Genomic DNA, 25696 nt, shown 5'->3' on the forward strand with positions numbered 1-25696 from the left:
GTCGTCGAGTGATGACACTCTGGGAACAAACTACCCACTATGCCACACCGTAATCACACTCGTCCTAGTGTGAAGCTGGGCGACCAGGCACACTTAGGACGCGAGAACTCTGGCATCGCCGGGAGTTGCAGACTGTAAAAACGAATGAAGGTGTGTGGAGTGGCCCACACAGCCGCCTCAGAAATCTCTTGATACGAGAAGCCAGAAAAAGAGGGCAACCAAGGAGGCCATGCCCCTGGTGGAATGAGCCCCCACACCTGATAAGCCGTGGCTATAGCCTGGATAATCCATTTGCTGATTGTCTGTTTTGATGCAGGCAGCCCCTTCTTGGGTGAACCAAAGTACACTAACAACTGTTCTGACTTCCTCCACTGAGAAGACCTCTCCAGATAAACTCTTAGAGCACTGACTAGGCAGAGCAGGTGAAGTCTTCCCTCTTCCGCCGTCATGTGAGGTGGAGGATGGTAGGCCTGAAGAACCAAGAACCGTGCCACATTAGATGGCACCTTGGGCACATAGCCCGGCCTAGGATGTAAGATAGCCTTTACTCCGCCAGGGGCAAACTCCGAGCAAGTTGGCGTGACTGCCAAGGCCTGGAGATCCCCCACTCTCCTCAGAGAAGTGATATCAAGGATAAAGGCCACCTTCAGGGTCAGGGTCTTTACCTCAGCTGACTCCAGTGGCTCGAAAGGGTCCTCAGCCAGCCCTTCAAGTACCACTGCCAGGTCCCAGGTTGGGACTCTGGAACGAGCCGCAGGCCTCATCCCCCGAGCCCCACGTAGGAACCTGTAGGCGAGTGGAAAGCCCCAATGGCAGCCACGTACACCTTAAGGGTCGACAGGGTAAGACCAGCGGAGAAATGATCTTGGAGGAACTCCGGCACTGAAGCCACCGGGCAGTTAACCGGATCCATCTCCTGTTCTCTACACCAAGTTGAAAACACATTCGACTTCAGGTTGTACAGTCTCCAGGAGGAAGGAGCCCTGGAGCTAAGTAGGGTCTCTACCACACCTGCTGACAGACCGGCCTCTAAGTACCGAGCCCCCTTTAGGGGCCAGGCCCAGAGGTTCTATAGCTCTGGCCAGGGGTGGAATATTGTGCCCTCTGCCTGCGACAGCAGATCCCTCCTCAGAGGGACCTGCCATGGAAGGCCGTCTAGCAGCGCTACAATGCCCGAGTATGGTTACCCCATACTCGGGTCGGCCAGGAGGGTGCCACTAGAAGTAGGCTGACCCCCTCCTGGCGGACCCGCTCCAAGACGCAGGAGAAATGCACACAGATGCAGCCTCGGCCACGTCTGCATCATGGCGTCCAGTCCAAGCCGAGCTGGATGCGTAAGAGAGAACCACAGTGGACATTGGGACGTCTCTTGAGACGTGAACAGATCCACTTCCACTAGGCCGAATCTCTTGCACATGGCTTCCACCACCTCTGGTCAGCCCCTGCCTCGACAGGATGTCTGCTACCTGGTTCTGCTCCCCGGGGATATACATCGCTCTGAGGGACACCAGTTTCCCCTGGGACCATAGAAGGATCTGATGTGCCAATCTGCATAGAGGGCGCAACCTCAGACCCCCTTGATGATTTAGAAATGAGAAAAAGGTCCGGGAAAAAGCTCCTCAGAGCCTTGAAGACCGCCAGCATTTCCAGGCAGTTGATGTGCCAAGAGGAATGCTGGGTCTCACACGGACCCCTCGCAAAGTGGCCGTCCATGACCGCACTCCAACCAGTGAGGGAGGCATCTGTTGAAACGTTTTTTCTGCAACATGATGCTCCCAGCACTGGCCCCTGGGACAGGAACCAAGGTTTCCGCCATATGATGACTGAACGAAGGCAGCTGCGCGTTACCCTGATCATACGAAATAGATTCCCCCACAGGGAAAACCCCTTGGCTTTCAGCCTCCACTGTAAGGGTCTCATGTGCAGCAAGACAAAAGGTATCACGTTGGACGCTGCTGCCATGAGACCCAGCAGTCTCTGAAACTGCTTCACAGTGAGCCTGTGGCCTAGCCTTATTCTGGAGACCGTCGCCTGTATGGATTCTATGCGTGCGGGAGAAATTTGTGCCTGCATCATTGTAGAATCCCATATGACCCCCAGGAACGTAGTCCTCTGGAAAGGCGTCAACACACTCTTCTTCGTGCTGAGTCTCAGCCCCAAGCACCTAATGTGGGTCTGAACGACATCTCGATGCCGAACTGCTATCTCGCGCGTCTCGGCCAAAACGAGCAAGTCGTTGATGTAATATACAGATGCCCTGGAGTCTCAGTGGAGCCAGTGCTGCATCCATACACTTGGTGAAGGTGCAAGGGGAAAGGGCTAGGCTGAAGGGAAGAACCCAATATTGGTACACTTTGCCCCCGAAAGCAAACCTCAGGAACTTCCTGGGGCATGGAAGGATGGAGTTGTGGAAGTATGCGTCCTTCAGATCTATCATGACGAACCAGTCCTCGAACTGGATCTGACTCACGATGGCTGGAATTGTGAGCATCTTGAGCCTGAATCTCCTCAGAGAGTGGTTCAAGAGCCTGAGATCTATTATTGGATGCAACCCCCATACTTGGAAACTATGAAATACCAGCTATAGAACCCGGACTCCCTGTCTGCCAGGGGAACATGTTTTATGGCCTTCTTGGCCAACAGGGATTGTACTTCCTGCTCCATAGCCCGAAATATTTTTGGGGGGAAAAAACACTGTCTGCTGGCTACCTTGCACATTGCAATGAAACAACATTCATAATGAAACAATCTTTTTAGATAATACTTTTTTACTGGTGCAAGTCAGACGAACTGACCCTCCAACTCCTATGATATTCTGGTATCTAGATATGGGAAATTGTTTGAAATTCAGTTGAGCGGTCATTGTGCATAAATAATAGTAGACTCTTATTATCTTATCTTATGCCAGACAAATATTGTTAGTTTTAATGCCAACTCTTATCAACAAAATACACAAAAAAGCCTAGTCTAGTCACCCTTGAACATTTAATGGTGTGCAATAAGAAGCCATTTTTAGCATTTTCTAATATTTATTTTCTTATATGTTCATGAAAGCTAAATATTTTTGACCATATAAATGTAACAAATATTTTTAATTTATTAAAATAAATTTGACATATTAACATTACAATATATTACACAATAGTATAACATACAGATATACACAATACATAGTGTTTTACACAATTGAAAAAAAAGTTTTTTTTTTTTTTTTTTAGAAAGCATTAGGACATACATGAGGAAAAAGCTCCACTTCCCCCTCCTAGAAAACAGCCTGCTGTTAAACGAATATCTGCAGTTATATTCTTGAGGAACAATGCATTATCAAGCATATATTTAAATTGCCCTGTACCATTATTTGAGAGAGTGCTACTATGGCTAATGCTATATGCTATATCAAGCAATACAAATTACATTTGCTCTTTGTTTAATGTGTTACAGCATAACAAATGTTTGTTTGATTATGGTTAAGGGATCTATAAGAAAAGTGTTAATATTTTAGTCATAATAATGAGGCATGTTGCTTGGAGCAGACTGGATTCAATCTTTAATCCGCTTGAAGCTGTAGTTGCTGTAGGAGCGATAGTTGTAGTTGAAGCTGTAATAAAAGATATGCAAATTAGTTTGATCTCCCAATAGATTAAATATATTCTCAGATTTTTGGGATTTTTTTGTCACTACATATGAAGTAATAGAGCTTACCTGATCCATTGACTGAAATTGATTGAGGAATTATGTTCAATAGATTGACACTTCCTGCTACCGCTGCTGTCAAGAGGGTGTTTGAAATCTCTTGAAGAGATGGGACTGTTTGGTTGGAGCTGAAGACAATTTCTGATGTTGTGATGATTGACCCAGCTCTGGAATATATAAATGTTGAAATGATTGTTAGCTTAATTTTTAGATCATTATCTTTTTTGCTCTCTTATGGGGAATTTCCATATGCAACTCCTCCCTCGGACCGCGACTCGAACCTGCGTCGGCCTGCATGAGAGTCGGATGCTCTAACAAGGAGGCTAAAGGCTGCAACCACTATGTTAGTCGCTAGAGCATCTCGAGGTCAGAGGAGTGAGGTTTACTTGCACAGCAACTACTAGCTGGCCTCTGTTACACATAGACATTTTTTATACTGATCTTAACCCTAACCATATCCCAAAACCTATGAATCACAGAACATCATCTTCACACAAAAAAACACTTTGATTAAAATTGAAATTAAAATATTTTTTTAAGCATGAATAAAATGTACCAAAAATTTCCACACACACACACCACACACATATACAGTATACATCAAATAAGCAGCATTGCAATATGCTGTATTTACCTGAAACTTATGACATTCACTCTGCGGAAGTTAGGATACTTGGGTTTGTAGACACCTTCAAGCTGGAACAGAAAGAATTACACAAATATATTAAAATAGAGTGAAGGGACGTGATGTGTGGCCCAGTATGGTGACCCATACTTACAAATTGTGCTCTGCATTTAATCCATCTAAGTGCACACACACACACACAGTGCAAATCGCTAACCATTACGGTATGTAATGGAGTATATTAATATTTAAGCGTTGGTTACATAATTGTTTAGTTTGTGATATGACCTTAATAATTAAGTATCGTTAATGCATTCAAGTAAATTCAGTAAATAGATTTGAACTCACCTGATTAGTGACAAGCTTAGACCTATTCTTGAACTCCTCCGTGGTTGGATCACTGAGTGCAACTATAAATATTTCATTAGAGCTAAACTCCAGAGTACTTTTCACCTCAGGTATGTTTGCAGTAGATGTTGTGGAAGTTGTAGATGTGGTAGATGCTGTAGAAGCTGTAGATGCAGTTGATGGTGTAGATGTTGTAGATGCTGTAGAAGCTGTAGATGCAGTAGAAGTTGTAGATGCTGTAGAAGCTGTAGATGCTGTAGATGCTTTAGAAGCTGTAGATGATGTAGAAGCTGTAGATGATGTAGAAGCTGTAGATGCTGTAGATGCTTTAGAAGCTGTAGATGATGTAGAAGCCGTAGATGATGTAGAAGCCGTAGATGCTGTAGAAGCCGTAGATGCTGTAGAAGCTGTAGATGGTGCAGATGGTGTAGACGTTGTAGACTCTGTATATGCACTAGAAGGAATGACTGTTGTACCCAAAGCTGTAATGAATAGATGAGCAAATTTATTTGAACTACATATAGACAAACTATAGTGTATTGACATTTATATTTTCCTTTTTTTGTTTGTTTGCTTAATTCTATTCAAAATGAGATAAAAATGTTAGAACAAAAATTGGGTTCCCTTTCAGTTGGTCAGGTTTGACATGCGTCGGACCTCGCCAATGAATTGGGATCACTTCAGGGAGCCCTATCAGCTTTGAAACAGAGAACGGGCCAATGAACATTGACGTGCGTGATTTGCATATCGCACCCCGCCCCGTGGTATAAAGCAACGATTGCCACGCACTGTTCTCATTCACTTCAAAGCCGAACGCCATTGATGAAGGCAGAGACTCATCTTCAGTGAGAAAGAGAGCGAGAACGAGAGTGAGAGAACTCAGAGGAAATGACAGGTGCTGGTGACCGCGAGCTCACTGCTGTAAACTAAACAAGCAAATCTGCTGTTTTCACAACAACCAAAAGTTAGTTTGTGAGGGCATTTCACTTAAAGTGAGTGCAAACACAGGCTGTGTGTTGCCACTGTCTTCCCTGGGTGCTTCAGCACTTCCTGAAAGGGTGCTTCCTCACAAAAAGAGCAGCACGGGGGAACATTGCGTCTTTTTCAAGATATCATTCCACCCGTGTGTTTCTGGATGCGGTCGTTCCCTGTCGCCTACTGACAGTCACAATCGCTGTATCACATGCCTGGGCCTAGAGCACGCTGAGGCAGCTTTTGGTGGATAGTTCATGTTCCCACTGCGGCGAAACAAAACAGGCTCTGGCGGACAAACAGATGTCGATCGCAGAATCAGAGGGGGAGTTCCAGTCCTCGGAGGATGAAGATTCAGCTGTACTGCCTGGTGGCAGTGGCAATGGTCGAGTCAGACCCCGAGTTGACGGCTATGCTTTCCCGGGCCACCAAAAAGGTCGAGCTTGAGTGGAACCCTCTGTACTGCAGGCCGAGTCACTAGTGGTTCCTCAGCGATATGCACATCATGCATGCCAATGTTCATTCTGTATGTCTTTAAGCTGATATGGCTCCCTGAAGTGATCCCAAGTCATCTGTCGTACATCTCTGTTCCCTCCTTCAGGGAACGAAAGTTACCATATGCAATTGAGACGTTTTGTGTATCCTACCCTTATTTCAGTAAAGTTATGGAAGACTATTCATTTTTAAGGTATATTGCATGATGGGACTTACCTGAAATATTGATTGAAAGTGTATTTGTAGTAGTTGTAGACACTTCAGTTGTTGCAGGTCCTGTTGTAGATACTGTTGATATTGCGGTAGATGTTCCAGCAGGAGCTGTAGTGGTTGCTAAGGACATTGCTGTTGTTGTAGGTGTTGTAGAGGATGCAACTGTTGAAACAGTAGTTTGTGGTGCTGTTGTGGTTTGTGATGCTGTAGTGGTGGATGTTCCAGCAGGAGCTGTAGTGGTTGCTGAGGACACTGCTGTTGTTGTAGGTGTTGTGGAGGATGCAGCTGTTGAAACAATAGTTTGTGGTACTGTTGTGGTTTGTGATGCTGTAATGGTGGATGTTCCAGCAGGAGCTGTATTGACAGCTAAGGACACTGCTGTTGCTGAAGGTGTTGTGGAGGATGCAGCTTTTGTAACAGTAGTTTGTGGTGCTGTTGTGGAGGATGCCGCTGTTGTAGCAGTATTTTGTGGTACTGTTGTGGTTTGTGATGCTGTAGTGGTGGATGTTCCAGCAGGAGCTTTAGTGGTTGCTGAGGACACTGATGTTGTTGTAGGTGTTGTAGAGGATGCAGCTGTTGTGACAGTAGTTTGTGATACTGTTGTGGTGGATGTTCCAGCAGGAGCTGTATTGATAGCTAAGGAGACCGCTGTTGCTGAAGGTGTAGTGGAGGATGCAGCTGTTAAAACACTTTGTGATGCTGTTGTGGTTTGTGATGCTGTTGTGGTGGATGTTCCACCAGGAGCTGTAGTGGTCAGTGAGGACACTGCTGATGTTGCAGGTGTTGTTGAGGATGCAGCTGTTGTTACAGTAGTTTGTGGTGCGGTTGTGGTCTCTGCTGCTGTAGTGGTGGATGTTCCAGCAGGAGCTGTAGTGGTTGCGGAGGACACTGTTGTTGTTGTATGGGTTGTGGAGGATGCAGCTATTGAAACAGTAGTTTGTGACGGTGTTGTGGTTTGTGATGCTGTTGTGGTAGATATTCCAGCAGGAGCTGTAGTTGTTACCGAGGACACAGCTGCTGTTGTAGGTGCTGTGGAGGATGCAGCTGTTGTAAAAGTAGTTTGTGATGATGTTGTGGTTTGTGATGCTGTTGTGGTGGGTGTTCCAGCTGGAGCTGTAGTGGTTGCTGAGGACACTGATGTTGTTGTAGGTGTTGTGGAGGATGCAGCTGTTGAAACAGTAGTTTGTGAGGCTGTAGTGGTTTGTGATGCTGTAGTGGTGGATGTTCCAGAAGGAGGTGAAGTGGTTGCTGAGGACACTACTGTTGTTGTAGGTGTTGCGGAGGATGCAGCTGTTGTAAAAGTAGTTTGTGGTGCTGTTGTGGTTTCTGCTGCTGTAGTGGTGGATACCCCAGAAGGAGCTGTAGTGGTCGCAGAGGACACTGCCGATGTTGCAGGTGTTGTAACAGTAGTTTGTGGTACTGTTGTGGTTTGTGATGCTGTAATGATGGATGTTCCAGCAGGAGCTGTAGTGATCGGTAAGGACACTGATGTTGTTGTAGGTGTTGTGGAGGATGCAGCTGTTGTAACAGTAGTTTGTGGTGCGGTTGTGGTTTGTGATGATGTAGTGGTGGATGTTCCGGCAAGAGCTGTAGTGGTTACTGAGGACACTGCTGTTGTTGTAGGGATTGTGGAGGATGCAGCTGTTGAAACAGTAGTTTGTGATGGTGTTGTGGTTTGTGATGCTGTTGTGGTAGATGTTCCAGCAGGAGCTGTAGTGGTTGCTGAGTACACTGATGTTGTTGTAGTTGTTGTGGAGGATGAAGCTGTTGTAACAGTAGTTTGTGGTGCTGTTGTGGTTTCTACTGCTGTAGTGATGGATGTCCCAGCAGGAGCTGTAGTGGTCGCTGAGGTCACTGCTGTTGTTGTGGGTGTTGTGGAGGATGCAACTGTTGTAACAGTAGTTTGTGGTGCTGTTGTGGTTTCTGCTGCTGTAGATGTGGATGTTCCTGCAGGAGCTGTAGTGGTTGCTGAGGACACTGATGTTTTTGTAGGTGTTGTGGAGGATGAAGTTGTTGTAACAGCAGTTTGTGCTGCTGTTGTGGTTTCTGCTGCTGTAGTGGTTGATGCTCCAGCAGGAGCTGTAGTGGTCGCTGAGGACACTGCTTTTGTTGTAGGTGTTGTGGAGGATGCAGCTGTTGAAACAGTAGTTTGTGGTGCTGTTGTGGTTTCTGCTGCTGTAGATGTTGATGATCCAACATGAGCTGTAGTGGTTGCTGAGGACACTGATGTTGTTGTAGGTGTTGTGGAGGATGGAGCTGTTGTAGCAGTTGTTTGTGGTGCGGTTGTGGTTTCTGCTGCTGTAGATGTGGTGAATGTTCCAGTAGGAGCTGTAGTGGTCGCTGAGGTCACTGCTGTTGTTGTGGGTGTTGTGGAGGATGGAACTGTTGTAACAGTAGTTTGTGGTGCTGTTGTGGTTTCTGCTGCTCTAGATGTGGATGTTCCTGCAGGAGCTGTAGTGGTTGCTGAGGACACTGCTATTGTTGTAGGTGTTGTTGAGGATTGAGCTGTTGAAACAGTAGTTTGTGGTGCTGTTGTAGTTTGTGAAAATGTACTGGTGGATGTTCCAGCAGGAGCTGTAATGGTCGCTGAGGACACTGCTGTTGTTGTAGGTGATGTAGAGGATGCAGATGTTGTAACAGTAGTTTGTGCTGCTGTTGTGGTTTCTGCTGCTGTAGATGTGGATGTTGCAGCAGGAGCTGTAGTGGTTGCTGAGGACACTGCTGTTGTTGTAGGTGTTGCGGAGGATGCAGCTGTTGTAACAGTAGTTTGTGCCGCTATTGTGGTTTCTGCTGCTGTAGTGGTGGATACCCCAGATGGAGCTGTAGTGGTCGCTGAGGACACTGCCGATGTTGCAGGTGTTGTAACAGTAGTTTGTGGTACTGTTGTGGTTTGTGATGCTGTAATGGTGGATGTTCCAGCAGGAGCTGTAGTGGTCGCTGACGACACTAATGTTGTTGTAGATGTTGTGGAGGATGCAGCTGTTGTAACAGTAGTTTGTGGTGCTGTTGTGGTTACACCTGTTGCATCTGTTGCTGTTGTGGTTACAACTGTTACACCTGTTGTAGGTGTTGTGGAGGATGAAGCTGTTGTAACAGTAGTTTGTGCCGCTATTGTGGTTTCTGCTGCTGTAGTGGTGGATGATCCAGCAGGAGCTGTAGTGGTTACTGAGGACACGGCTGTTGTTGTGAGTGTTGTGGAAGATGCAGCTGTTGAAACAGTAGTTTGTGGTGCTGTTGTGGTTTCTGCTGCTGTAGATGTGGATGTTCCAGCAGGAGCTGTAGTGGTTGCTGAGGACACTGATGTTTTTGTAGGTGTTGTGGAGGATGGAGCTGTTGTAACAGTAGTTTGTGGTGCGGTTGTGGTTTCTGCTGCTGTAGATGTGGTGGATGTTGCAGCAGGAGTTGTAGAGGTCACTGAGGACACTGCTGTTGTTGTAGGTGTTGTGGAAGATGACACTGTTGTAACAGTAGTTTTTGGTGCTGTTGTGGTTTCTGCTGCTGTAGATGTGGATGTTCCAGCAGGAGCTGTAGGTGTTGCTGAGGACACTGCTGTTGTTGTAGGTGTTGTAGAGGATTGAGCTGTTGAAACAGCAGTTTGTGATGCTGTTGTGGTTACACCTGTTGCACCTGTTGCTGTTGTGGTTACACCTGTTGTAGGTGTTGTGGAGGATGAAGCTGTTGTAACAGTAGTTTGTGCCGCTATTGTGGTTTCTGCTGCTGTAGTGGTGGATGATCCAGCAGGAGCTGTAGTGGTTACTGAGGATACGGCTGTTGTTGTGGGTGGTGTGGAGGATGCAGCTGTTGAAACAGTAGTTTGTGGTGCTGTTGTGGTTTCTGCTGCTGTAGATGTTGATGTTCCAGCAGGAGCTGTAGTGGTTGCTGAGGACGCTGATGTTGTAGGTGTTGTGGAGGATGGAGCTGTTGTAACAGTAGTTTGTGGTGCGGTTGTGGTTTCTGCTGCTGTAGATGTGGTGGATGTTGCAGCAGGAGTTGTAGAGGTCACTGAGGACACTGCTGTTGTTGTAGGTGTTGTGGAAGATGCCGCTGTTGTAACAGTAGTTTTTGGTGCTGTTGTGGTTTCTGCTGCTGTAGATGTGGATGTTCCAGCAGGAGCTGTAGGTGTTGCTGAGGACACTGCTGTTGTTGTAGGTGTTGTAGAGGATTGAGCTGTTGAAACAGCAGTTTGTGATGCTGTTGTGGTTTCTGCTGCTGTAGATGTGGATGTTCCAGCAGGAGCTGTAGTGGTTGCTGAGGACACTGATGTTGTTGTAGGTGTTGTGGAGGATGCAGCTGTTGTAACAGTAGTTTGTGGTGCGGTTGTGGTTTCTGCTGCTGTAGATGTGGTGGATGTTGCAGCAGGAGTTGTAGAGGTCACTGAGGACACTGCTGTTGTTGTAGGTGTTGTGGAAGATGCCGCTGTTGTAACACTAGTTTTTGGTGCTGTTGTGGTTTCTGCTGCTGTAGATGTGGATGTTCCAGCAGGAGCTGTAGGTGTTGCTAAGGACACTGCTGTTGTTGTAGGTGTTGTAGAGAATGCAGCTGTTGTTACAGTAGTTTGTGGTGCGGTTGTGGTTTCTGCTGCTGTAGATGTGGATGTTCCAGCAGGAGCTGTAGAGGTTGCTGAGGACACTGCTGTTGTTGTAGGTGTTGTAGAGGATGCAGCCGTTGTTACAGTAGTTTGTGGTGCGGTTGTGGTTTCTGCTGCTGTAGATGTGGTTGATGATCCAGCAGGAGCTGTAGTGGTATCTGAGGACACTGCTGTTGTTGTAGGTGTTGTAGAGGATTGAGCTGTTGAAACAGTAGTTTGTGGTGCTGTTGTGGTTTGTGAAAATGTACTGGTGGATGTTCCAGCAGCAGCTGTAGAGGTTGCTGAGGACTCTGCTGTTGTTGTGGTTGTTGTGGAGGATGCAGCTGTTGACACAGTAGTTTGTGGTGCTGTTGTGGTTTCTGCTGCTGTAGATGTGGATGTTCCTGCAGCAGCTGTAGTGGTTGCTGAGGACACGGCTGTTGTTGTAGGTGTTGTGGAGGATGGAGCTGTTGTAACAGTAGTTTGTGCTGCGGTTGTGGTTTCTGCTGCTGTGGATGTGGTGGATGTTCCAGCAGCAGCTGTAGAGGTTGCTGAGGACACTGCTGTTGATGTAGGTGTTGTGGTAGATGTCCCTGTTGTAACAGTAGTTTGTGGTGCTGTTGTGGTTTCTGCTGCTGTAGATGTGGTGAATGTTCCAGCAGCTGTTGCTGTGGTCGCTGAGGACACTGCTGTTGTTATAGGTGTTGTAGAGGGTACCACTGTTGTAACAGTAGTTTGTGCTGCTGTTGTGGTTTCTGCTGCTGTTGTGGTGGATGTTCCAGCAGGAGCTGTAGTGGTCGCTGATGACACTGATGTTGTTGTAGGTGTTGCAGAGGATGCTGCTGTTGTAACAGTAGTTGGTGCTGGTGTTGTGGTTTCTGCTGCTGTTGTGGTGGATGATCCTGCAGGAGCTGTAGTGCTTGGTGAGGACACAGCTGTTGTTGTGGGTGATGTGGAGGATGCAGCTGTTGTAACAGTAGTTTGTGGTGCGGTTGTTGTTTCTGCTGCTGTAGTTGGGGTGGATGTTCCAGCAGGAGCTGTAGTGGTCGCTGAGGACACTGATGTTGTTGTAGGTGTTGTAGAGGATGCCGCTGTTGTAACAGTAGTTGGTGCTGCTGTTGTGGTTTCTGCTGCTGTTGTGGTGGATGATCCTGCAGGAGCTGTAGTGCTTGCTGAGGACACAGCTGTTGTTGTGGGTGATGTGGAGGATGCAGCTGTTGTAACAGTAGTTTGTGGTGCGGTTGTTGTTTCTGCTGCTGTAGATGTGGTGGATGTTACAGCAGGAGTTATAGAGGTTGCTGAGGACACTGCTGTTGTTGTAGGTGTTGTGGAAGATGCCCCTGTTGTAACAGTAGTTTGTGGTGCTGTTGTGGTTTCTGCTGCTGTAGTTGGGGTGGATGTTCCAGCAGGAGCTGTAGTGATCGCTGAGGACACTGCTGTTGTTGTAGGTGTTGTAGAGGATGCCGCTGTTGTAACAGTAGTTGGTGCTGCTGTTGTGGTTTCTGCTGCTGTTGTGGTGGATGTTCCAGCAGCAGTTGTAGTGGTCCCTGAGGACACTGATGTTGTTATAGGTGTTGTGGAGGATGCAGCTGTTGTAACAGTAGTTTGTGGTGCTGTTGTGGTTTCTGCTGCTGTTGTGGTGGATGTCCCAGCAGGGGTTGTAGAGGTTACTGAGGACACTGCTGTTGTTGTAGGTGTTGTGGAAGATGCCGCTGTTGTAACAGTAGTTTGTGGTGCTGTTGTGGTTTCTGCTGCTGTTGTTGTGGGTGTTCCAGCAGGAGCTGTAGTGGTTGCTGAGGACACTGCTGTTGTTGTAGGTGTTGTGGAGGATGCAGCTGTTGTAACAGTAGTTTGTGGTGCGGTTGTTGTTTCTGCTGCTGTAGTTGGGGTGGATGTTCCAGCAGGAGCTGTAGTGGTCGCTGAGGACACTGATGTTGTTGTAGGTGTTGTAGAGGATGCCGCTGTTGTAACAGTAGTTGGTGCTGCTGTTGTGGTTTCTGCTGCTGTTGTGGTGGATGATCCTGCAGGAGCTGTAGTGCTTGCTGAGGACACAGCTGTTGTTGTGGGTGATGTGGAGGATGCAGCTGTTGTAACAGTAGTTTGTGGTGCGGTTGTGGTTTCTGCTGCTGTAGATGTGGTGGATGTTACAGCAGGAGTTATAGAGGTTGCTGAGGACACTGCTGTTGTTGTAGGTGTTGTGGAAGATGCCCCTGTTGTAACAGTAGTTTGTGGTGCTGTTGTGGTTTCTGCTGCTGTAGTTGGGGTGGATGTTCCAGCAGGAGCTGTAGTGATCGCTGAGGACACTGCTGTTGTTGTAGGTGTTGTAGAGGATGCCGCTGTTGTAACAGTAGTAGGTGCTGCTGTTGTGGTTTCTGCTGCTGTTGTGGTGGATGTTCCAGCAGCAGTTGTAGTGGTCCCTGAGGACACTGATGTTGTTATGGGTGTTGTGAAGGATGCAGCTGTTGTAACAGTAGTTTGTGGTGCTGTTGTGGTTTCTGCTGCTGTTGTGGTGGATGTCCCAGCAGGAGTTGTTGAGGTTACTGAGGACACTGCTGTTGTTGTAGGTGTTGTGGAGGATGCAGCTGTTGTAACAGTAGTTTGTGGTGCTGTTGTGGTTTCTGCTGCTGTTGTGGTGGATGTTCCAGCAGGAGCTGTAGTGGTCGCTGAGGACACTGCTGTTGTTGTAGGTGTTGTGGAAGATGCCGCTGTTGTAACAGTAGTTTGTGGTGCTGTTGTGGTTTCTGCTGCTGTTGTTGTGGGTGTTCCAGCAGGAGCTGTAGTGGTTGCTGAGGACACTGCTGTTGTTGTAGGTGTTGTGGAGGATGCAGCTGTTGTAACAGTAGTTTGTGGTGCGGTTGTTGTTTCTGCTGCTGTAGTTGGGGTGGATGTTCCAGCAGGAGCTGTAGTGGTCGCTGAGGACACTGATGTTGTTGTAGGTGTTGTAGAGGATGCCGCTGTTGTAACAGTAGTTGGTGCTGCTGTTGTGGTTTCTGCTGCTGTTGTGGTGGATGATCCTGCAGGAGCTGTAGTGCTTGCTGAGGACACAGCTGTTGTTGTGGGTGATGTGGAGGATGCAGCTGTTGTAACAGTAGTTTGTGGTGCGGTTGTTGTTTCTGCTGCTGTAGATGTGGTGGATGTTACAGCAGGATTTATAGAGGTTGCTGAGGACACTGCTGTTGTTGTAGGTGTTGTGGAAGATGCCCCTGTTGTAACAGTAGTTTGTGGTGCTGTTGTGGTTTCTGCTGCTGTAGTTGGGGTGGATGTTCCAGCAGGAGCTGTAGTGATCGCTGAGGACACTGCTGTTGTTGTAGGTGTTGTAGAGGATGCCGCTGTTGTAACAGTAGTTGGTGCTGCTGTTGTGGTTTCTGCTGCTGTTGTGGTGGATGTTCCAGCAGCAGTTGTAGTGGTCCCTGAGGACACTGATGTTGTTATAGGTGTTGTGGAGGATGCAGCTGTTGTAACAGTAGTTTGTGGTGCTGTTGTGGTTTCTGCTGCTGTTGTGGTGGATGTCCCAGCAGGGGTTGTAGAGGTTACTGAGGACACTGCTGTTGTTGTAGGTGTTGTGGAAGATGCCGCTGTTGTAACAGTAGTTTGTGGTGCTGTTGTGGTTTCTGCTGCTGTTGTTGTGGGTGTTCCAGCAGGAGCTGTAGTGGTTGCTGAGGACACTGCTGTTGTTGTAGGTGTTGTGGAGGATGCAGCTGTTGTAACAGTAGTTTGTGGTGCTGTTGTGGTTTCTGCTGCTGTTGTGGTGGATGTTCCAGCAGGAGCTGTAGTGGTCGCTGAGGACACTGCTGTTGTTGTAGGTGTTGTGGAAGATGCCGCTGTTGTAACAGTAGTTTGTGGTGCTGTTGTGGTTTCTGCTGCTGTTGTGGTGGGTGTTCCAGCAGGAGCTGTAGTGGTTGCTGAGGACACTGCTGTTGTTGTAGGTGTTGTAGAGGATGCCTCTGTTGTAACAGTAGTTTGTGGTGCTTGTGTGGTGGATGTTCCAGCAGGAGCTGTAGTGGTCGCGGAGGACACTGCTGTTGTTGTAGGTGTTGTGGAGGATGCAGCTGTTGTAACAGTAGTTTGTGGTGCTGTTGTGGTTTCTGCTGCTGTAGATGTGGATGTCCCAGCAGGAGTTATAGAGGTTGCTGAGGACACGGCTGTTGTTGTAGGTGTTGTGGAAGATGCCGCTGTTGTAACAGTAGTTTGTGATGCTGTTGTGGTTTCTGCTGCTGTAGATGTGGATGTTCCAGCAGGAGTTGTAGTGGTCACTGAGGACACGGCTGTTGTTATAGGTGTTGTTGAGGATGCAGCTGTTGTTTGAAGTGACGTTGTTGTAACTAAAGTACTTGTGGATGTTTCAGCAAGAGTTGTAACTGCTGATGACATTGTTGTGTCTGCGAGTGTTGTAGATGTGTCGGCTGTACTAACAGATGATGTTGAACCTGTTGGGCTTTGAGCTGCTGTTTGGTCTGTTGCTAGAAAAAAACAAAAAGTTAGTGTTATTTTTTTGTATTTCATATTTTGCACATGCATATTTTACATATAAGATAATTGATGAAATATTTTTTAAAAAAAATATGCATGATATGAATCACCTACCAATAAGAATGCAAATGATGAAAAATATTTTTCTCTTCATTATGGGAAAAGTTCAGTGTTAATAATAAGAGTCTGCAAAGCAAGCAATATGCACAAAGTTTATATACACACACACACACACACACACACACACACACACATATATATATATATATATATATATATATATATATATATATATATATATATATATATATATTAGGGCTGTCAATGCGTTAAAATAATTTAAAGGTGTGGAAAAACACAATTTCACTTTTCTAACTTTAGCTAGTGTGTAATGTTGCTGTTTGAGCAAAGTTACATCTTTAATGTTTATTTTAGGTTTCATACACTTCAAATTACATTACACAGTCAGAAAAATGTCACATATCAGGAGAAGTGGATGATCTTAAGTTGTAAATCCAGCATGCCCCATCTCTGTCAGTGTTAAACATATATCGGTGGCCGGACGCCCACAGCCTGTGATAACTTTGCCAATCAACTAACACAATAATTTTCTACCCTTTTCCCTCATGTAGTGTCACATTACATATATCAGGTGAAGTGGATGATCTTGTGTTGTAAATCCAGCAGGCTCCGTCAGTGTTGTAACAAACATAAAAAGGTGGCTCAGAGGCCCACAGCCAGTGATAACTTTACCGATCAACTAACACAACCATTTTCGACCTTGTTCCCTCACGTAATGTCAAATAACATATATCAGGTGAAGTGGATGATCTTGTGTTGTAAATCCAGCAGGCTCCGACTCCCTGTCAGTGTTGAAAACACATAATTACGGTGCCCCGCCCACAGCTCGTGATAACTTGCCGATCATCAAACACGTGAACTAGGCGGTTAGCGAATCAGAACACAGCTGGGCCAGCTAACCAATCCGAGACCACTGCATTTTACAATCACAATTGCAATTCTCTGTTTGTGAGTTTAAGCCATTAAACTCTGGGAAAGTGTTCAGTGATCCAGTAATCTAATTCTTTCAAACAGTCCGAAACAGTTTGCTTTGTGTGTATGTGGTCATGTATTTGTCTGATGTTGGTCCATGTTTTTATTGTACATCTTAACTTAGTGCTTGTTTAAATTGTATTTTAGTTGTTATATTGTTATGTAAAATTTAACTTTTTACTCTCTTTAAGGTTGATGTCTGTCTAGGGACTACAGGTGAAAATAGCCTTTTGGCTAACTCTGGCCTATTGACAGAAATTTGTATTAATATGCACTGTTCCTGTAAATAAATAAATAAAAAAGAAATAAGAACACTAATGTAAAGAAGGCATAGGCTATTGTTTAGGCTTACTGCGAATGTTTCTGAAGAGCAAATTTTGGTGTCATACAGTAAGCGGGGTGATAGCCTGTTATATTGATGCACAGAGAATGTGTGTGCGAACTCTCGATCACTGATCTCACGCAGCATACATATCCATTTCAGTGCATTGTTGTTGTTTCCACACACACACACAGGAAGGATAATGTTTGATTTCTCATGTTTGAATGTTAGTGATGACCGGTTCGTGAACGAATAATTTCACCAAATCAGACCGAACTGTTCCAAACAGTTTGCATCTCTATTAAGCACTAATCCACACATTTCTAAAGTTATTCACTTTTTGACGTGACTGACTCTCCCCCTGACACGAAATAAACCAACATCCCGGAATTATTCAGTTAACAGTACACTGACTTAACCAACTGTTAAGAGAGAACTCATGATGATAATGAGCACGAGCAGCAGAGCTGATGATATACTGAGCATGTGTGCAGTGGTGGGAGCGATGTTGTTGTGTTTAGTAATTGTAGGTTATGCAGTCAAAACGGTTGATTTAGGAGGGTTTTTTTTGGCATCTCCATGTGGTTCTGTTCGGTATCGCAGCTTGAGAGGTCTGCATTTAAATGTCCATTTTACATAAATGTCTAAAATGAAAACAACCTTGTTGTTGTTGCTCTGTATACTATACACTTTGATGAATTGTTCTATGTGGATGCAGTAGCAAAAAGTGAAGGTGAACAACTCAAGTAAATATGATTTCTGAAACTGAATTCAACAAACTAAAGCCAAGACCAAAATTAAAAGTAACTGGATGCTCTGGAGCAGACATACTAGTGAAAGGACAAATAAGGATATAAGGATAAAGTTAACTCTCTGTCATTTGTAGTGGCACCAAATGATTTTCAAGCTATTTTGGGCTTGTCTGCTTGTGAAAGGCTGCATCTGGTGAAAAGAGTGCTGTTCATAGAAGATTTAACAAAGTCTGAACCAGAGTATGACTCAATCCTAATAGAAAGGCTTAGGCTGTTTGTCAGGTGAGCACACAATCCAAATAAATGAATCTTTGCCCCCCTTTATACAGCCATGTTGAAAGGTACCGTTTTCATTTCAAAGACAATTAAAAGAAGAATTGGATAGAATGGAGAGTTTAGGAGTGATACAACAAAAAATTGATCAGCACACAGAATGAGTTAGTTTGTTTGTTATTGTGGATAAGAAGAATGCAAAACTATTTCCTATGAAGGAAAACAGATCCCATGAAGATTTCTTCTAATGAACATATGCCAAGACCAAAGTGTAAAGGATGTTCAGAGATTCATGGGTATGTTGATTTATATGAGTACATTTTTACCTAATCTTTTTGAGAAGACATCTCCCTTGAGATGACTGAGAAAAAGAATGAATGGAACTGGAACCATGAACAGGAGTCTGTGTGGCAACAGTTGAAAGTGATCTTGACTAAAGAACCAATCTTGAAGTTTTATAATCCTAAACATTCTATTAAAATTTCAGCTGATGTTTCACAGACAGGATTGGGAGAAGTACTTCTTCAGGACTATGATGGAACATGGGAATCAGTGGAATATGCCTCCCGTTCAATGACTGATGCAGAGTGCAGGTATGCTCAAATTGAAAAAGTGTTACTTAGCATTACTTTTGCTTGTGAGAGATCAGTTGAAACTGACCATAAACCATTGAATGCATTGTTAAAATGATTTGTTCATTTGTTCATGTAATGATTGTCCGTTGAGAATTCAAAGAATGATGATTAGATAGCAACGATATGCATTAAATGTGTTTTATACACCAGGTCGATTAATGTTTGTGGCAGACACAGTAGATCCGACTATACCCTTGAGTGGAAAATTGACTGCGGATATTCAAGCATAATGTAAACATGATTGTTGAAGCTTTACCTGTTGCTGATTCCAAAATGAAACTCTGCAAAGAGACGGAACAAGACCAAACGCTCACGGTGAAATATTATGTCATGAATGGTTGGCCGGAGATTAAACTAAATTGTGTCGGAGATGTTCATGAATTTTGATACTGCAAGTCAGAACTATCTGTCTGTGATAGAATTCTGTATGAAGGAAAGTAAGTAGTGATTCCAAGTAATCTGAGACATGAGATGTGGAAGAAAGTTCACAAAGGCCATTTGGGGACTAATAAATCTAAAAAAAATTATAAATATTAATTTAATACTCCAAGAGAGCCATTGAAGTCCCATCCGGTACCTGAAAGACCCTACCAAAAAATAGGTGTAGACATTTTCACATGTCAAGGAAAGAAATACCTTTTGGTTACTGATTATTTTTTGTTGTATCCTGAAGTGTATGCATTAAGCACAACTACTGCAGAAAATGTTATTTCAAGCCTGACGTCGATCTTTGCTCGACATGGAGTACCAGCTGAAGTTTTTACTGACAATGGCCCTCAATTTGTTAATGCTAGCTTTCAGAGTTTTTCAAAAGACTGGGACTTCAGACATACAATGTCGAGGGGACTTAGACTGAGGGAAAATATATAAAAATATATAATAAATATGGAGTCTAATGGAAATGCAGTCTAATGGAGTCTAATGGGAAAATCTGTTGGAGCTGGGAAAAGATTTATGCAAAAGGCAAGAGATGATGGGAGTAGTTTTTACATGGGACTGCTTGCTTATTGTAGTACACCTCTTGAGTGTGGAAATTCTCCAGCTTGTCTTCTGATGGGATGACGTCTGCGTTCTAATCTTCCTATAGCCGAGGATCTTTTCTTAACAGAAGGCAGTGAGAAAGTCAAAAAATTCAAAGAACAACAAAAGGCTAAACAAAAGGTCTATTATGATAAAGGAACTCGTCATTTGCCTGAACTTTGTGCTGGTGAGGAGGTCAGATTTAAAAATAGAACTAATGACGGGAACCAGAAAGGCATTGTATTTGAACAAATTCAACCAGGGTCCTATAATATTGAGACAGCTGGGGGTGGTGTTATAATAAGGAATCGTCAACATCTGTTGAAAGATTTATCAGCTGAATTAGAACAACCTGAGAAAACTGAGAAGACTGAGATTACACGAAAAGATCTTCTCAATGCAAAGAAATGCCCAGAAAGACTCATTGAGACATGTTGAAAAGACATGCTGAAAGACTCATTGAAAAATGCTGAAATTTGAAGTAGCCATGAAAGGGTTAAAGACTTGTTGCAAATCATGTATTTTACTTACTAGTGTAAATGTTATATTTAATGGAATGGAATAAATGAAATGGAACACAGACACCATACATCTTGACATCATAAAATAGTTTTTAACTTCTATTTATGCCAACTGATTAGCATTATCCAAATTACAATATTCTCTTATTGTAACTTCTTAATATTAAACACAAATCTTTCTGTAAAAAAATAGATCCCACCGATTTTCCATAGATAATGCATTTTCTAATCAATATGAAGATAAATTAAGGTTACTTTACAGAGTTTCATGCAAAATACGTTTTATATTGACTACTGCAATCTCTTTCAAAGACATTTGATCATAATTACATTCCATATGCCATTAATATAGTAATGCTTCAATTTTTATTATGCCATAAATTTATTAAGTAATAAAAACTGTACTTTGTAATATGAATATAATCAACACAAATAAATTTGGTTAGTTAAATATCCTTACCAATTCTTGGACAGATAATTTTTCCTTGATTTGTAATCCGCTGTTGTCGAAGTGGCTTTAAGTACTGGTAAGTAACCTACTTAAGTACTGGCACTCAAGCTTTTCACTCTTGAATAACCTGTGGTGCTTCTTTTTATATAGCACTGCATGACGTCCTGATTGTGCGTTTTTTACTTCAATGATACGCGGAGATACGCTATTTGAAATGTCTACTGAAAACCTAAATATTTTGTATTGTGTCTGTCTAAAAGGTGTGGTCTTTGTCATCATGAATTATAGCCAGGCTTATTTATAGAAATACATTTCACTGTTCACTGTTTTCATTTAATTTCAATCAAGAATATTTTAAAATTTGTCAAAAATCTTTTAATTTCTTATCACTTGCAGAGGCCTACGCAATGATTTAAGGATACATATCTGAAATTTTATTTATTAATGCATGAATATTTGTTGGGGAACATTTATTTTTATAATACATTTACACAACAAAAAAAACTTCAAAAAACAACATCAAAAACTTTTTTCCATTAGGCCTAATTATATGGATAAATTGCGACTATATATATATATATATATATATATATATATATATATATATATATATATATATATATATATATATATATATATATATACAAATGATCATGCAGCACACTGAAAAAACAAACAATAAGTAACATTTACTTTTTTTTGCAAACTTTTTCAAACATATTTTTTAAAGTAAATTTTACATATGAAATTAAGTGAACTCTACTTTAAAGTACAATTAACAAGGAAAATAAGTAGGCCACAACTTTGTCAAACAATATAACAATCAATTAAACCACACTTTAAAGTGTATGATTTACTTCTGCATCTAAGTATATATTACAATCGATATTGTGTAGACACCATGGGCCCTATCTTGCACCCAGCGCAATTGACTTTGTACACCGACGCATGTGTCATTCCTATTTTGCACCCGCGCAAAGCGCGCTTTTCCCTCCACAGAAGCACGTCGCTAAACTAGTGAATGAACTTGCGCTCCCTGGGCGGTTCAGCGCAAAAAAGGAGGCGTGTTCCGGCGCAAACAATCCCTGGTGCTATTTTGCTGTTCCATTAAACAGTTGCGCCACTGACCAGAAAAAACCTAATCTAAAGTCAGTGGCGCGTTGTTCATTCTGCTATTTTAAGGGCGCGTGCTTGACCATAATGTATAACGTGCACTACGCGCATACACTTTGCTCATATAATCTACACAGATGCAACAGTTATTTTTGCAAATCATAAATTGTTACACTAAAAAAAAATATTAACACATTGTGTTAATATTTAAGGACATCTGACAAATTGGTTTGTCCGTCAAGAACCAGGAAAAAAAAAAATCGACTGAAAAAATAAAAAACTGTTTAACCGACGCTATTTTGGGTGGGTTTCTCCCATCCCCATACAACACAACTTCTCTGTCTTTCACTCCCTTACGAAAGGAAAATATATTTACCAATATATTAGTTGAAATATAATTTAATATATTGTAAATATATGGAATAATATATTGATGGTATTATAAAATATATTATATATTCATGTAATATATTGCAAAATATACAAATGATTGCCGCTTTCAATATATTGCAATATATTGAAAAATATAATTATTAATTCCCATATATGTTAATATATTTCCTAATGTATTGCATGAAATTTTCCAATATACTGCAATATATTTTTGTTTCGTAAGGGCTGCTCTTACTAGAACATCAGTCACGTCGGCTGTGAACCGCTCCTGGAGTGCGCCTGCAAATACGCCATAATAATAGCAATCCCATAATGGAACTTGTGCACCTGCTTTTAGAGGGAATGTTGGATGACGCTCTGATTGGTTTATTCACGTTGCCCAAACCACACCTATGAATAATAAAGCTACTTCAGACCAACCCATTTTAGATTTGCGCCGGGCGCAAGAGCCATTTATCCCGCCGGGAAAATAGGAACAGCGCCGAGACCCGCCCACAAAATTACTTGCGCTCAGCGCTTTGACACTTGCGTTTCAGATCGTTAAAATAGGGCCACATATCTACATATTAGTAGAAACTACAAACATCTGACAGCACCTGAACATATAGACATCAATATTTTTTATACAATATAATGTGCAATTTTGAGTAGAATATGATTGTGTCCAAATGTCACAAAATGACAAGTTACTGAACTTAACAACAAAAGTTGGAAATCGCCCAAAAATCAACTCTTTTAATTATTCCTCGCCCAGTGCATTATGGGAACAACAGTATCAATTTTTTTTAATTTTGATGATATATACACTTTAATTTCTACAAGCTTGAATTGACTAATATAGCATTTATTTTGTTCTTTGAACTAACTTTTTTTTTTTTAAATGTAAATTACGTTTGTTTTTTCTGAAGTATTTATTTTACAGAATATTTTTCATCAGTGCACATATTTTTTAAGGATCCTACGTCAACTAATCCTATTTACTACACATGTGAGATGTCAGAACAGGACAAAACAAAAGCATTCCTCACATTCTGAGACATCGTTTCAATGGTTTTCATTTCTCGATTAGACGTCACCAGTCCAATGCTCAACTCGTGGTGCTGAGACACGCATTTATTTATTATTATAATTTTTATATTTTATTTTTTGTAGCCTGTAAACCTGGTATATTTCCCATACCAAGTGTATAGCATAAACACTTTTCTTTAGATGGGGTAAAAAGCAGACATTCTAAATGTTGTGGTAAAAAAATAAAATAACCCGTTCTAAATGTCCGTTTTATTTGAAACAATTGATGTAGAAAATCGAAAAATATATTATAGACTTATAATAACTGTAATTATTTAAACTGCTTTAAAGGAATATTTGACATAAAAGGATAATGACACACACAGTCTCTTATATTTTATAGAAGAAAAGAAAAATAGTATAGAACTTTTTTTTTCTCTTAAAGGTAAAAATACTCCTGAAGATCAAAATGGTGGAGCTTCAGACATGAACTCACTATCATTTGGATTTGTTCTTTTTCTTAGTCAGTATATGTTTACCTAATTAGTTTGCTATTATGACTACAGCCTATATGGTTTTATTAGGCGACATTTAAAATCGTTAGGGCTATTAAACGTTTCTGAAAAATCCAGTGAGCATACAGTTTTCTTAATTAGGTTTATAGTCCTACTTTATCGAAGAGATGACAACTTTCTTGTTTAAAGAATTTCCTTGAAATGCGTTGTTATAATAGGAAACTCAACAAATTAGACCTATTTATAGTTTGAAAAACAAATTTACCAACTGAGTTACCTAAGTATTTAATGAAGTGGCATTTGTTGAATTGAAGAAGCCAGACAAAAAGATGTTAGTGGGCAATAATAAAAGCTTAAGTACAGTCATTTTGTCGTAGGTGTCATCTTTTATGATCATGTCAAGAGAAGAAGTTATCATTCTTCTTATTACAATCAAGTCTAACACATGAATTCTTGGGTGTGGTTGGTACAGGTGAACACCCATGGTTTCCTGGAACTAAAAAAACACTTGTTGGAAGTCAATAGTTAGGTTATATAATGCCTTCACAATCAAATCTACACACATGGAAATGTAATACTAATTAGAATTAGACCCCATTGACATGCATTATACGAGCAATGTTCGGAGTTAAAAATCTTGATTTGTGTTCTACTGAAGAAACAAACACACCTACATGTTGAATGCCTTGGGGGTTAGCAGATCAAATTAAACATCAAATTTTCATTTTTGGGTGAACTTTCCCTTTAATGTCCATCATTATGTTTAGGGACATGCACATACAGGCTGCGTCCAAAAACTTAGGCAGCTAACTCATTGCCTCACTGCCTTATGAGACAATGGCTTGTAAGGCTTGAAGGCACCTCACGAAACTGATTTCGGACAGACTTCTTTGACTGCATTGTAACACACTGTAAAAAAAAATTTTATGGCAAAGTAAGTAAAATAGGAAAAATGATGCATATTTTGCTTAGAATAATCTTGTAAAAGTGAAAACTGTAGAGTTTTAAGTAAAATCTAAACGTACTCAATTTTTACTTGTAAATATTAGACATCTAACAGAAAAGTAAATTTCACTTGTGACTTTCTGGCATATTTACACAAATTAATAAAGTACATGAAGCTATTTAAAAAAAAATCTAGTAAAATTTACGTCGTCTTGAAGCAAGGAAGCTGCGCATGCGCGGAACCGCTGAGGGCTTCTCCGATCTGCACTGCACGCAAGTCTCGTCCATGGTCTTGACAGGTAAGCAATAAACAGCATTATATAGTCGATTTTTAGATTTATTTTATTCAGTAAATGTAATTTCATGCAATGGTTGTGCTGTCATCACCTAATTCTGTATATTTCAACAGTTTGAGTGTTTTAATGACGAGCTAACTTCCTAGAAAGTTAGCAGTTTAACGTTAGCTTTTGTTAAGTTGAACAAATTAATTTAGTAGTTACAATGTGGACATGACTGAGTAAACCGAGCAGGCACGTGCAGAAGGGGGGGGGGGGGGGATGGGGTGCTTGAGCACCTGCCTCTTTGCCCCTTGATGCCCAAAGTGCCCTTTTTGTGAAGGAAAAACAAAACAAAAACAAAAATACGATTATATTCATATATATATAATCAAAGGCCCTTTTGTGAAGGCCTGCCCAATCTAACTATTAGTAAAATTAAATAAAAACAATAAAATGATTCACATGATGATGACCTTTCACCCTATGACCTCATCTTTCACGCCGCTCGCGTGCGCCAGTGGAGAGTGGACTGAGAAGAGGATTCTTCAATACAACGGTAACGTTAAGTGTTGTTCTCAGCGAAGTGTTTGTTTAGTTAGTTATTATTTTACAAGAACGACGTGGAGAGAGCATGGAGCTGTTGTTTATATTGCTGTTTCCTGTATGTGTATTGTAGAAGTAACGTTAACATTAGTTTGCTGTTTGAGGGAGAAAAGTTTCACGGGCGTAGAGTTACACACAGTCTTGTCTTTGTTATTTTACTAAAAACTATTTATACTTTAAACCTATTATTTTTATTCTAGTATTTATTTAAAAACACTGGTAAAGGCTTATACTGATTTTTCATCCTCTGAATTAGCCTATATCTGTTTTTTATTATCATTAATATAACGTTATATAAATTCAGAACAGGTTTCAATCATGTTCATCACAGAGAAAAGTGTAGCTTTAATGATAATTCACAAAGGTTTTGATAATGATAATTCTATTACGTTTTCTGTCTAAAAGGCCACCGGTAAATATAACATTTATTA

The 25696-nt window shown here is 42.1% G+C and overlaps 1 protein-coding gene across 1 annotated transcript in view; it reads right to left on the bottom strand.

The window, feature by feature from the left end:
* Positions 1–3349: 3349 nt before the first annotated feature.
* Positions 3350–25696, bottom strand: part of LOC137073767 (pneumococcal serine-rich repeat protein-like) — a gene marked incomplete at its 5' end in the record, with an annotated part of 63428 nt that continues 41081 nt past the window's right edge. Inside the window, 11 exons of the mRNA XM_067442475.1 lie at positions 3350–3598; positions 3703–3860; positions 4328–4389; positions 4667–5148; positions 6350–7513; positions 7608–8772; positions 8818–9844; positions 9892–12460; positions 12513–13039; positions 13090–13339; positions 13383–15243. Of these exons, the coding sequence (XP_067298576.1) occupies positions 3477–3598; positions 3703–3860; positions 4328–4389; positions 4667–5148; positions 6350–7513; positions 7608–8772; positions 8818–9844; positions 9892–12460; positions 12513–13039; positions 13090–13339; positions 13383–15243 (9387 nt within the window). The remainder of the gene's footprint in view (positions 3599–3702; positions 3861–4327; positions 4390–4666; positions 5149–6349; positions 7514–7607; positions 8773–8817; positions 9845–9891; positions 12461–12512; positions 13040–13089; positions 13340–13382; positions 15244–25696) is intronic.

The sequence above is a fragment of the Pseudorasbora parva genome, chromosome 4 (genome assembly GCF_024679245.1).
Source record: "Pseudorasbora parva isolate DD20220531a chromosome 4, ASM2467924v1, whole genome shotgun sequence".
Classification (NCBI taxonomy): Eukaryota; Metazoa; Chordata; class Actinopteri; order Cypriniformes; family Gobionidae; genus Pseudorasbora; species Pseudorasbora parva.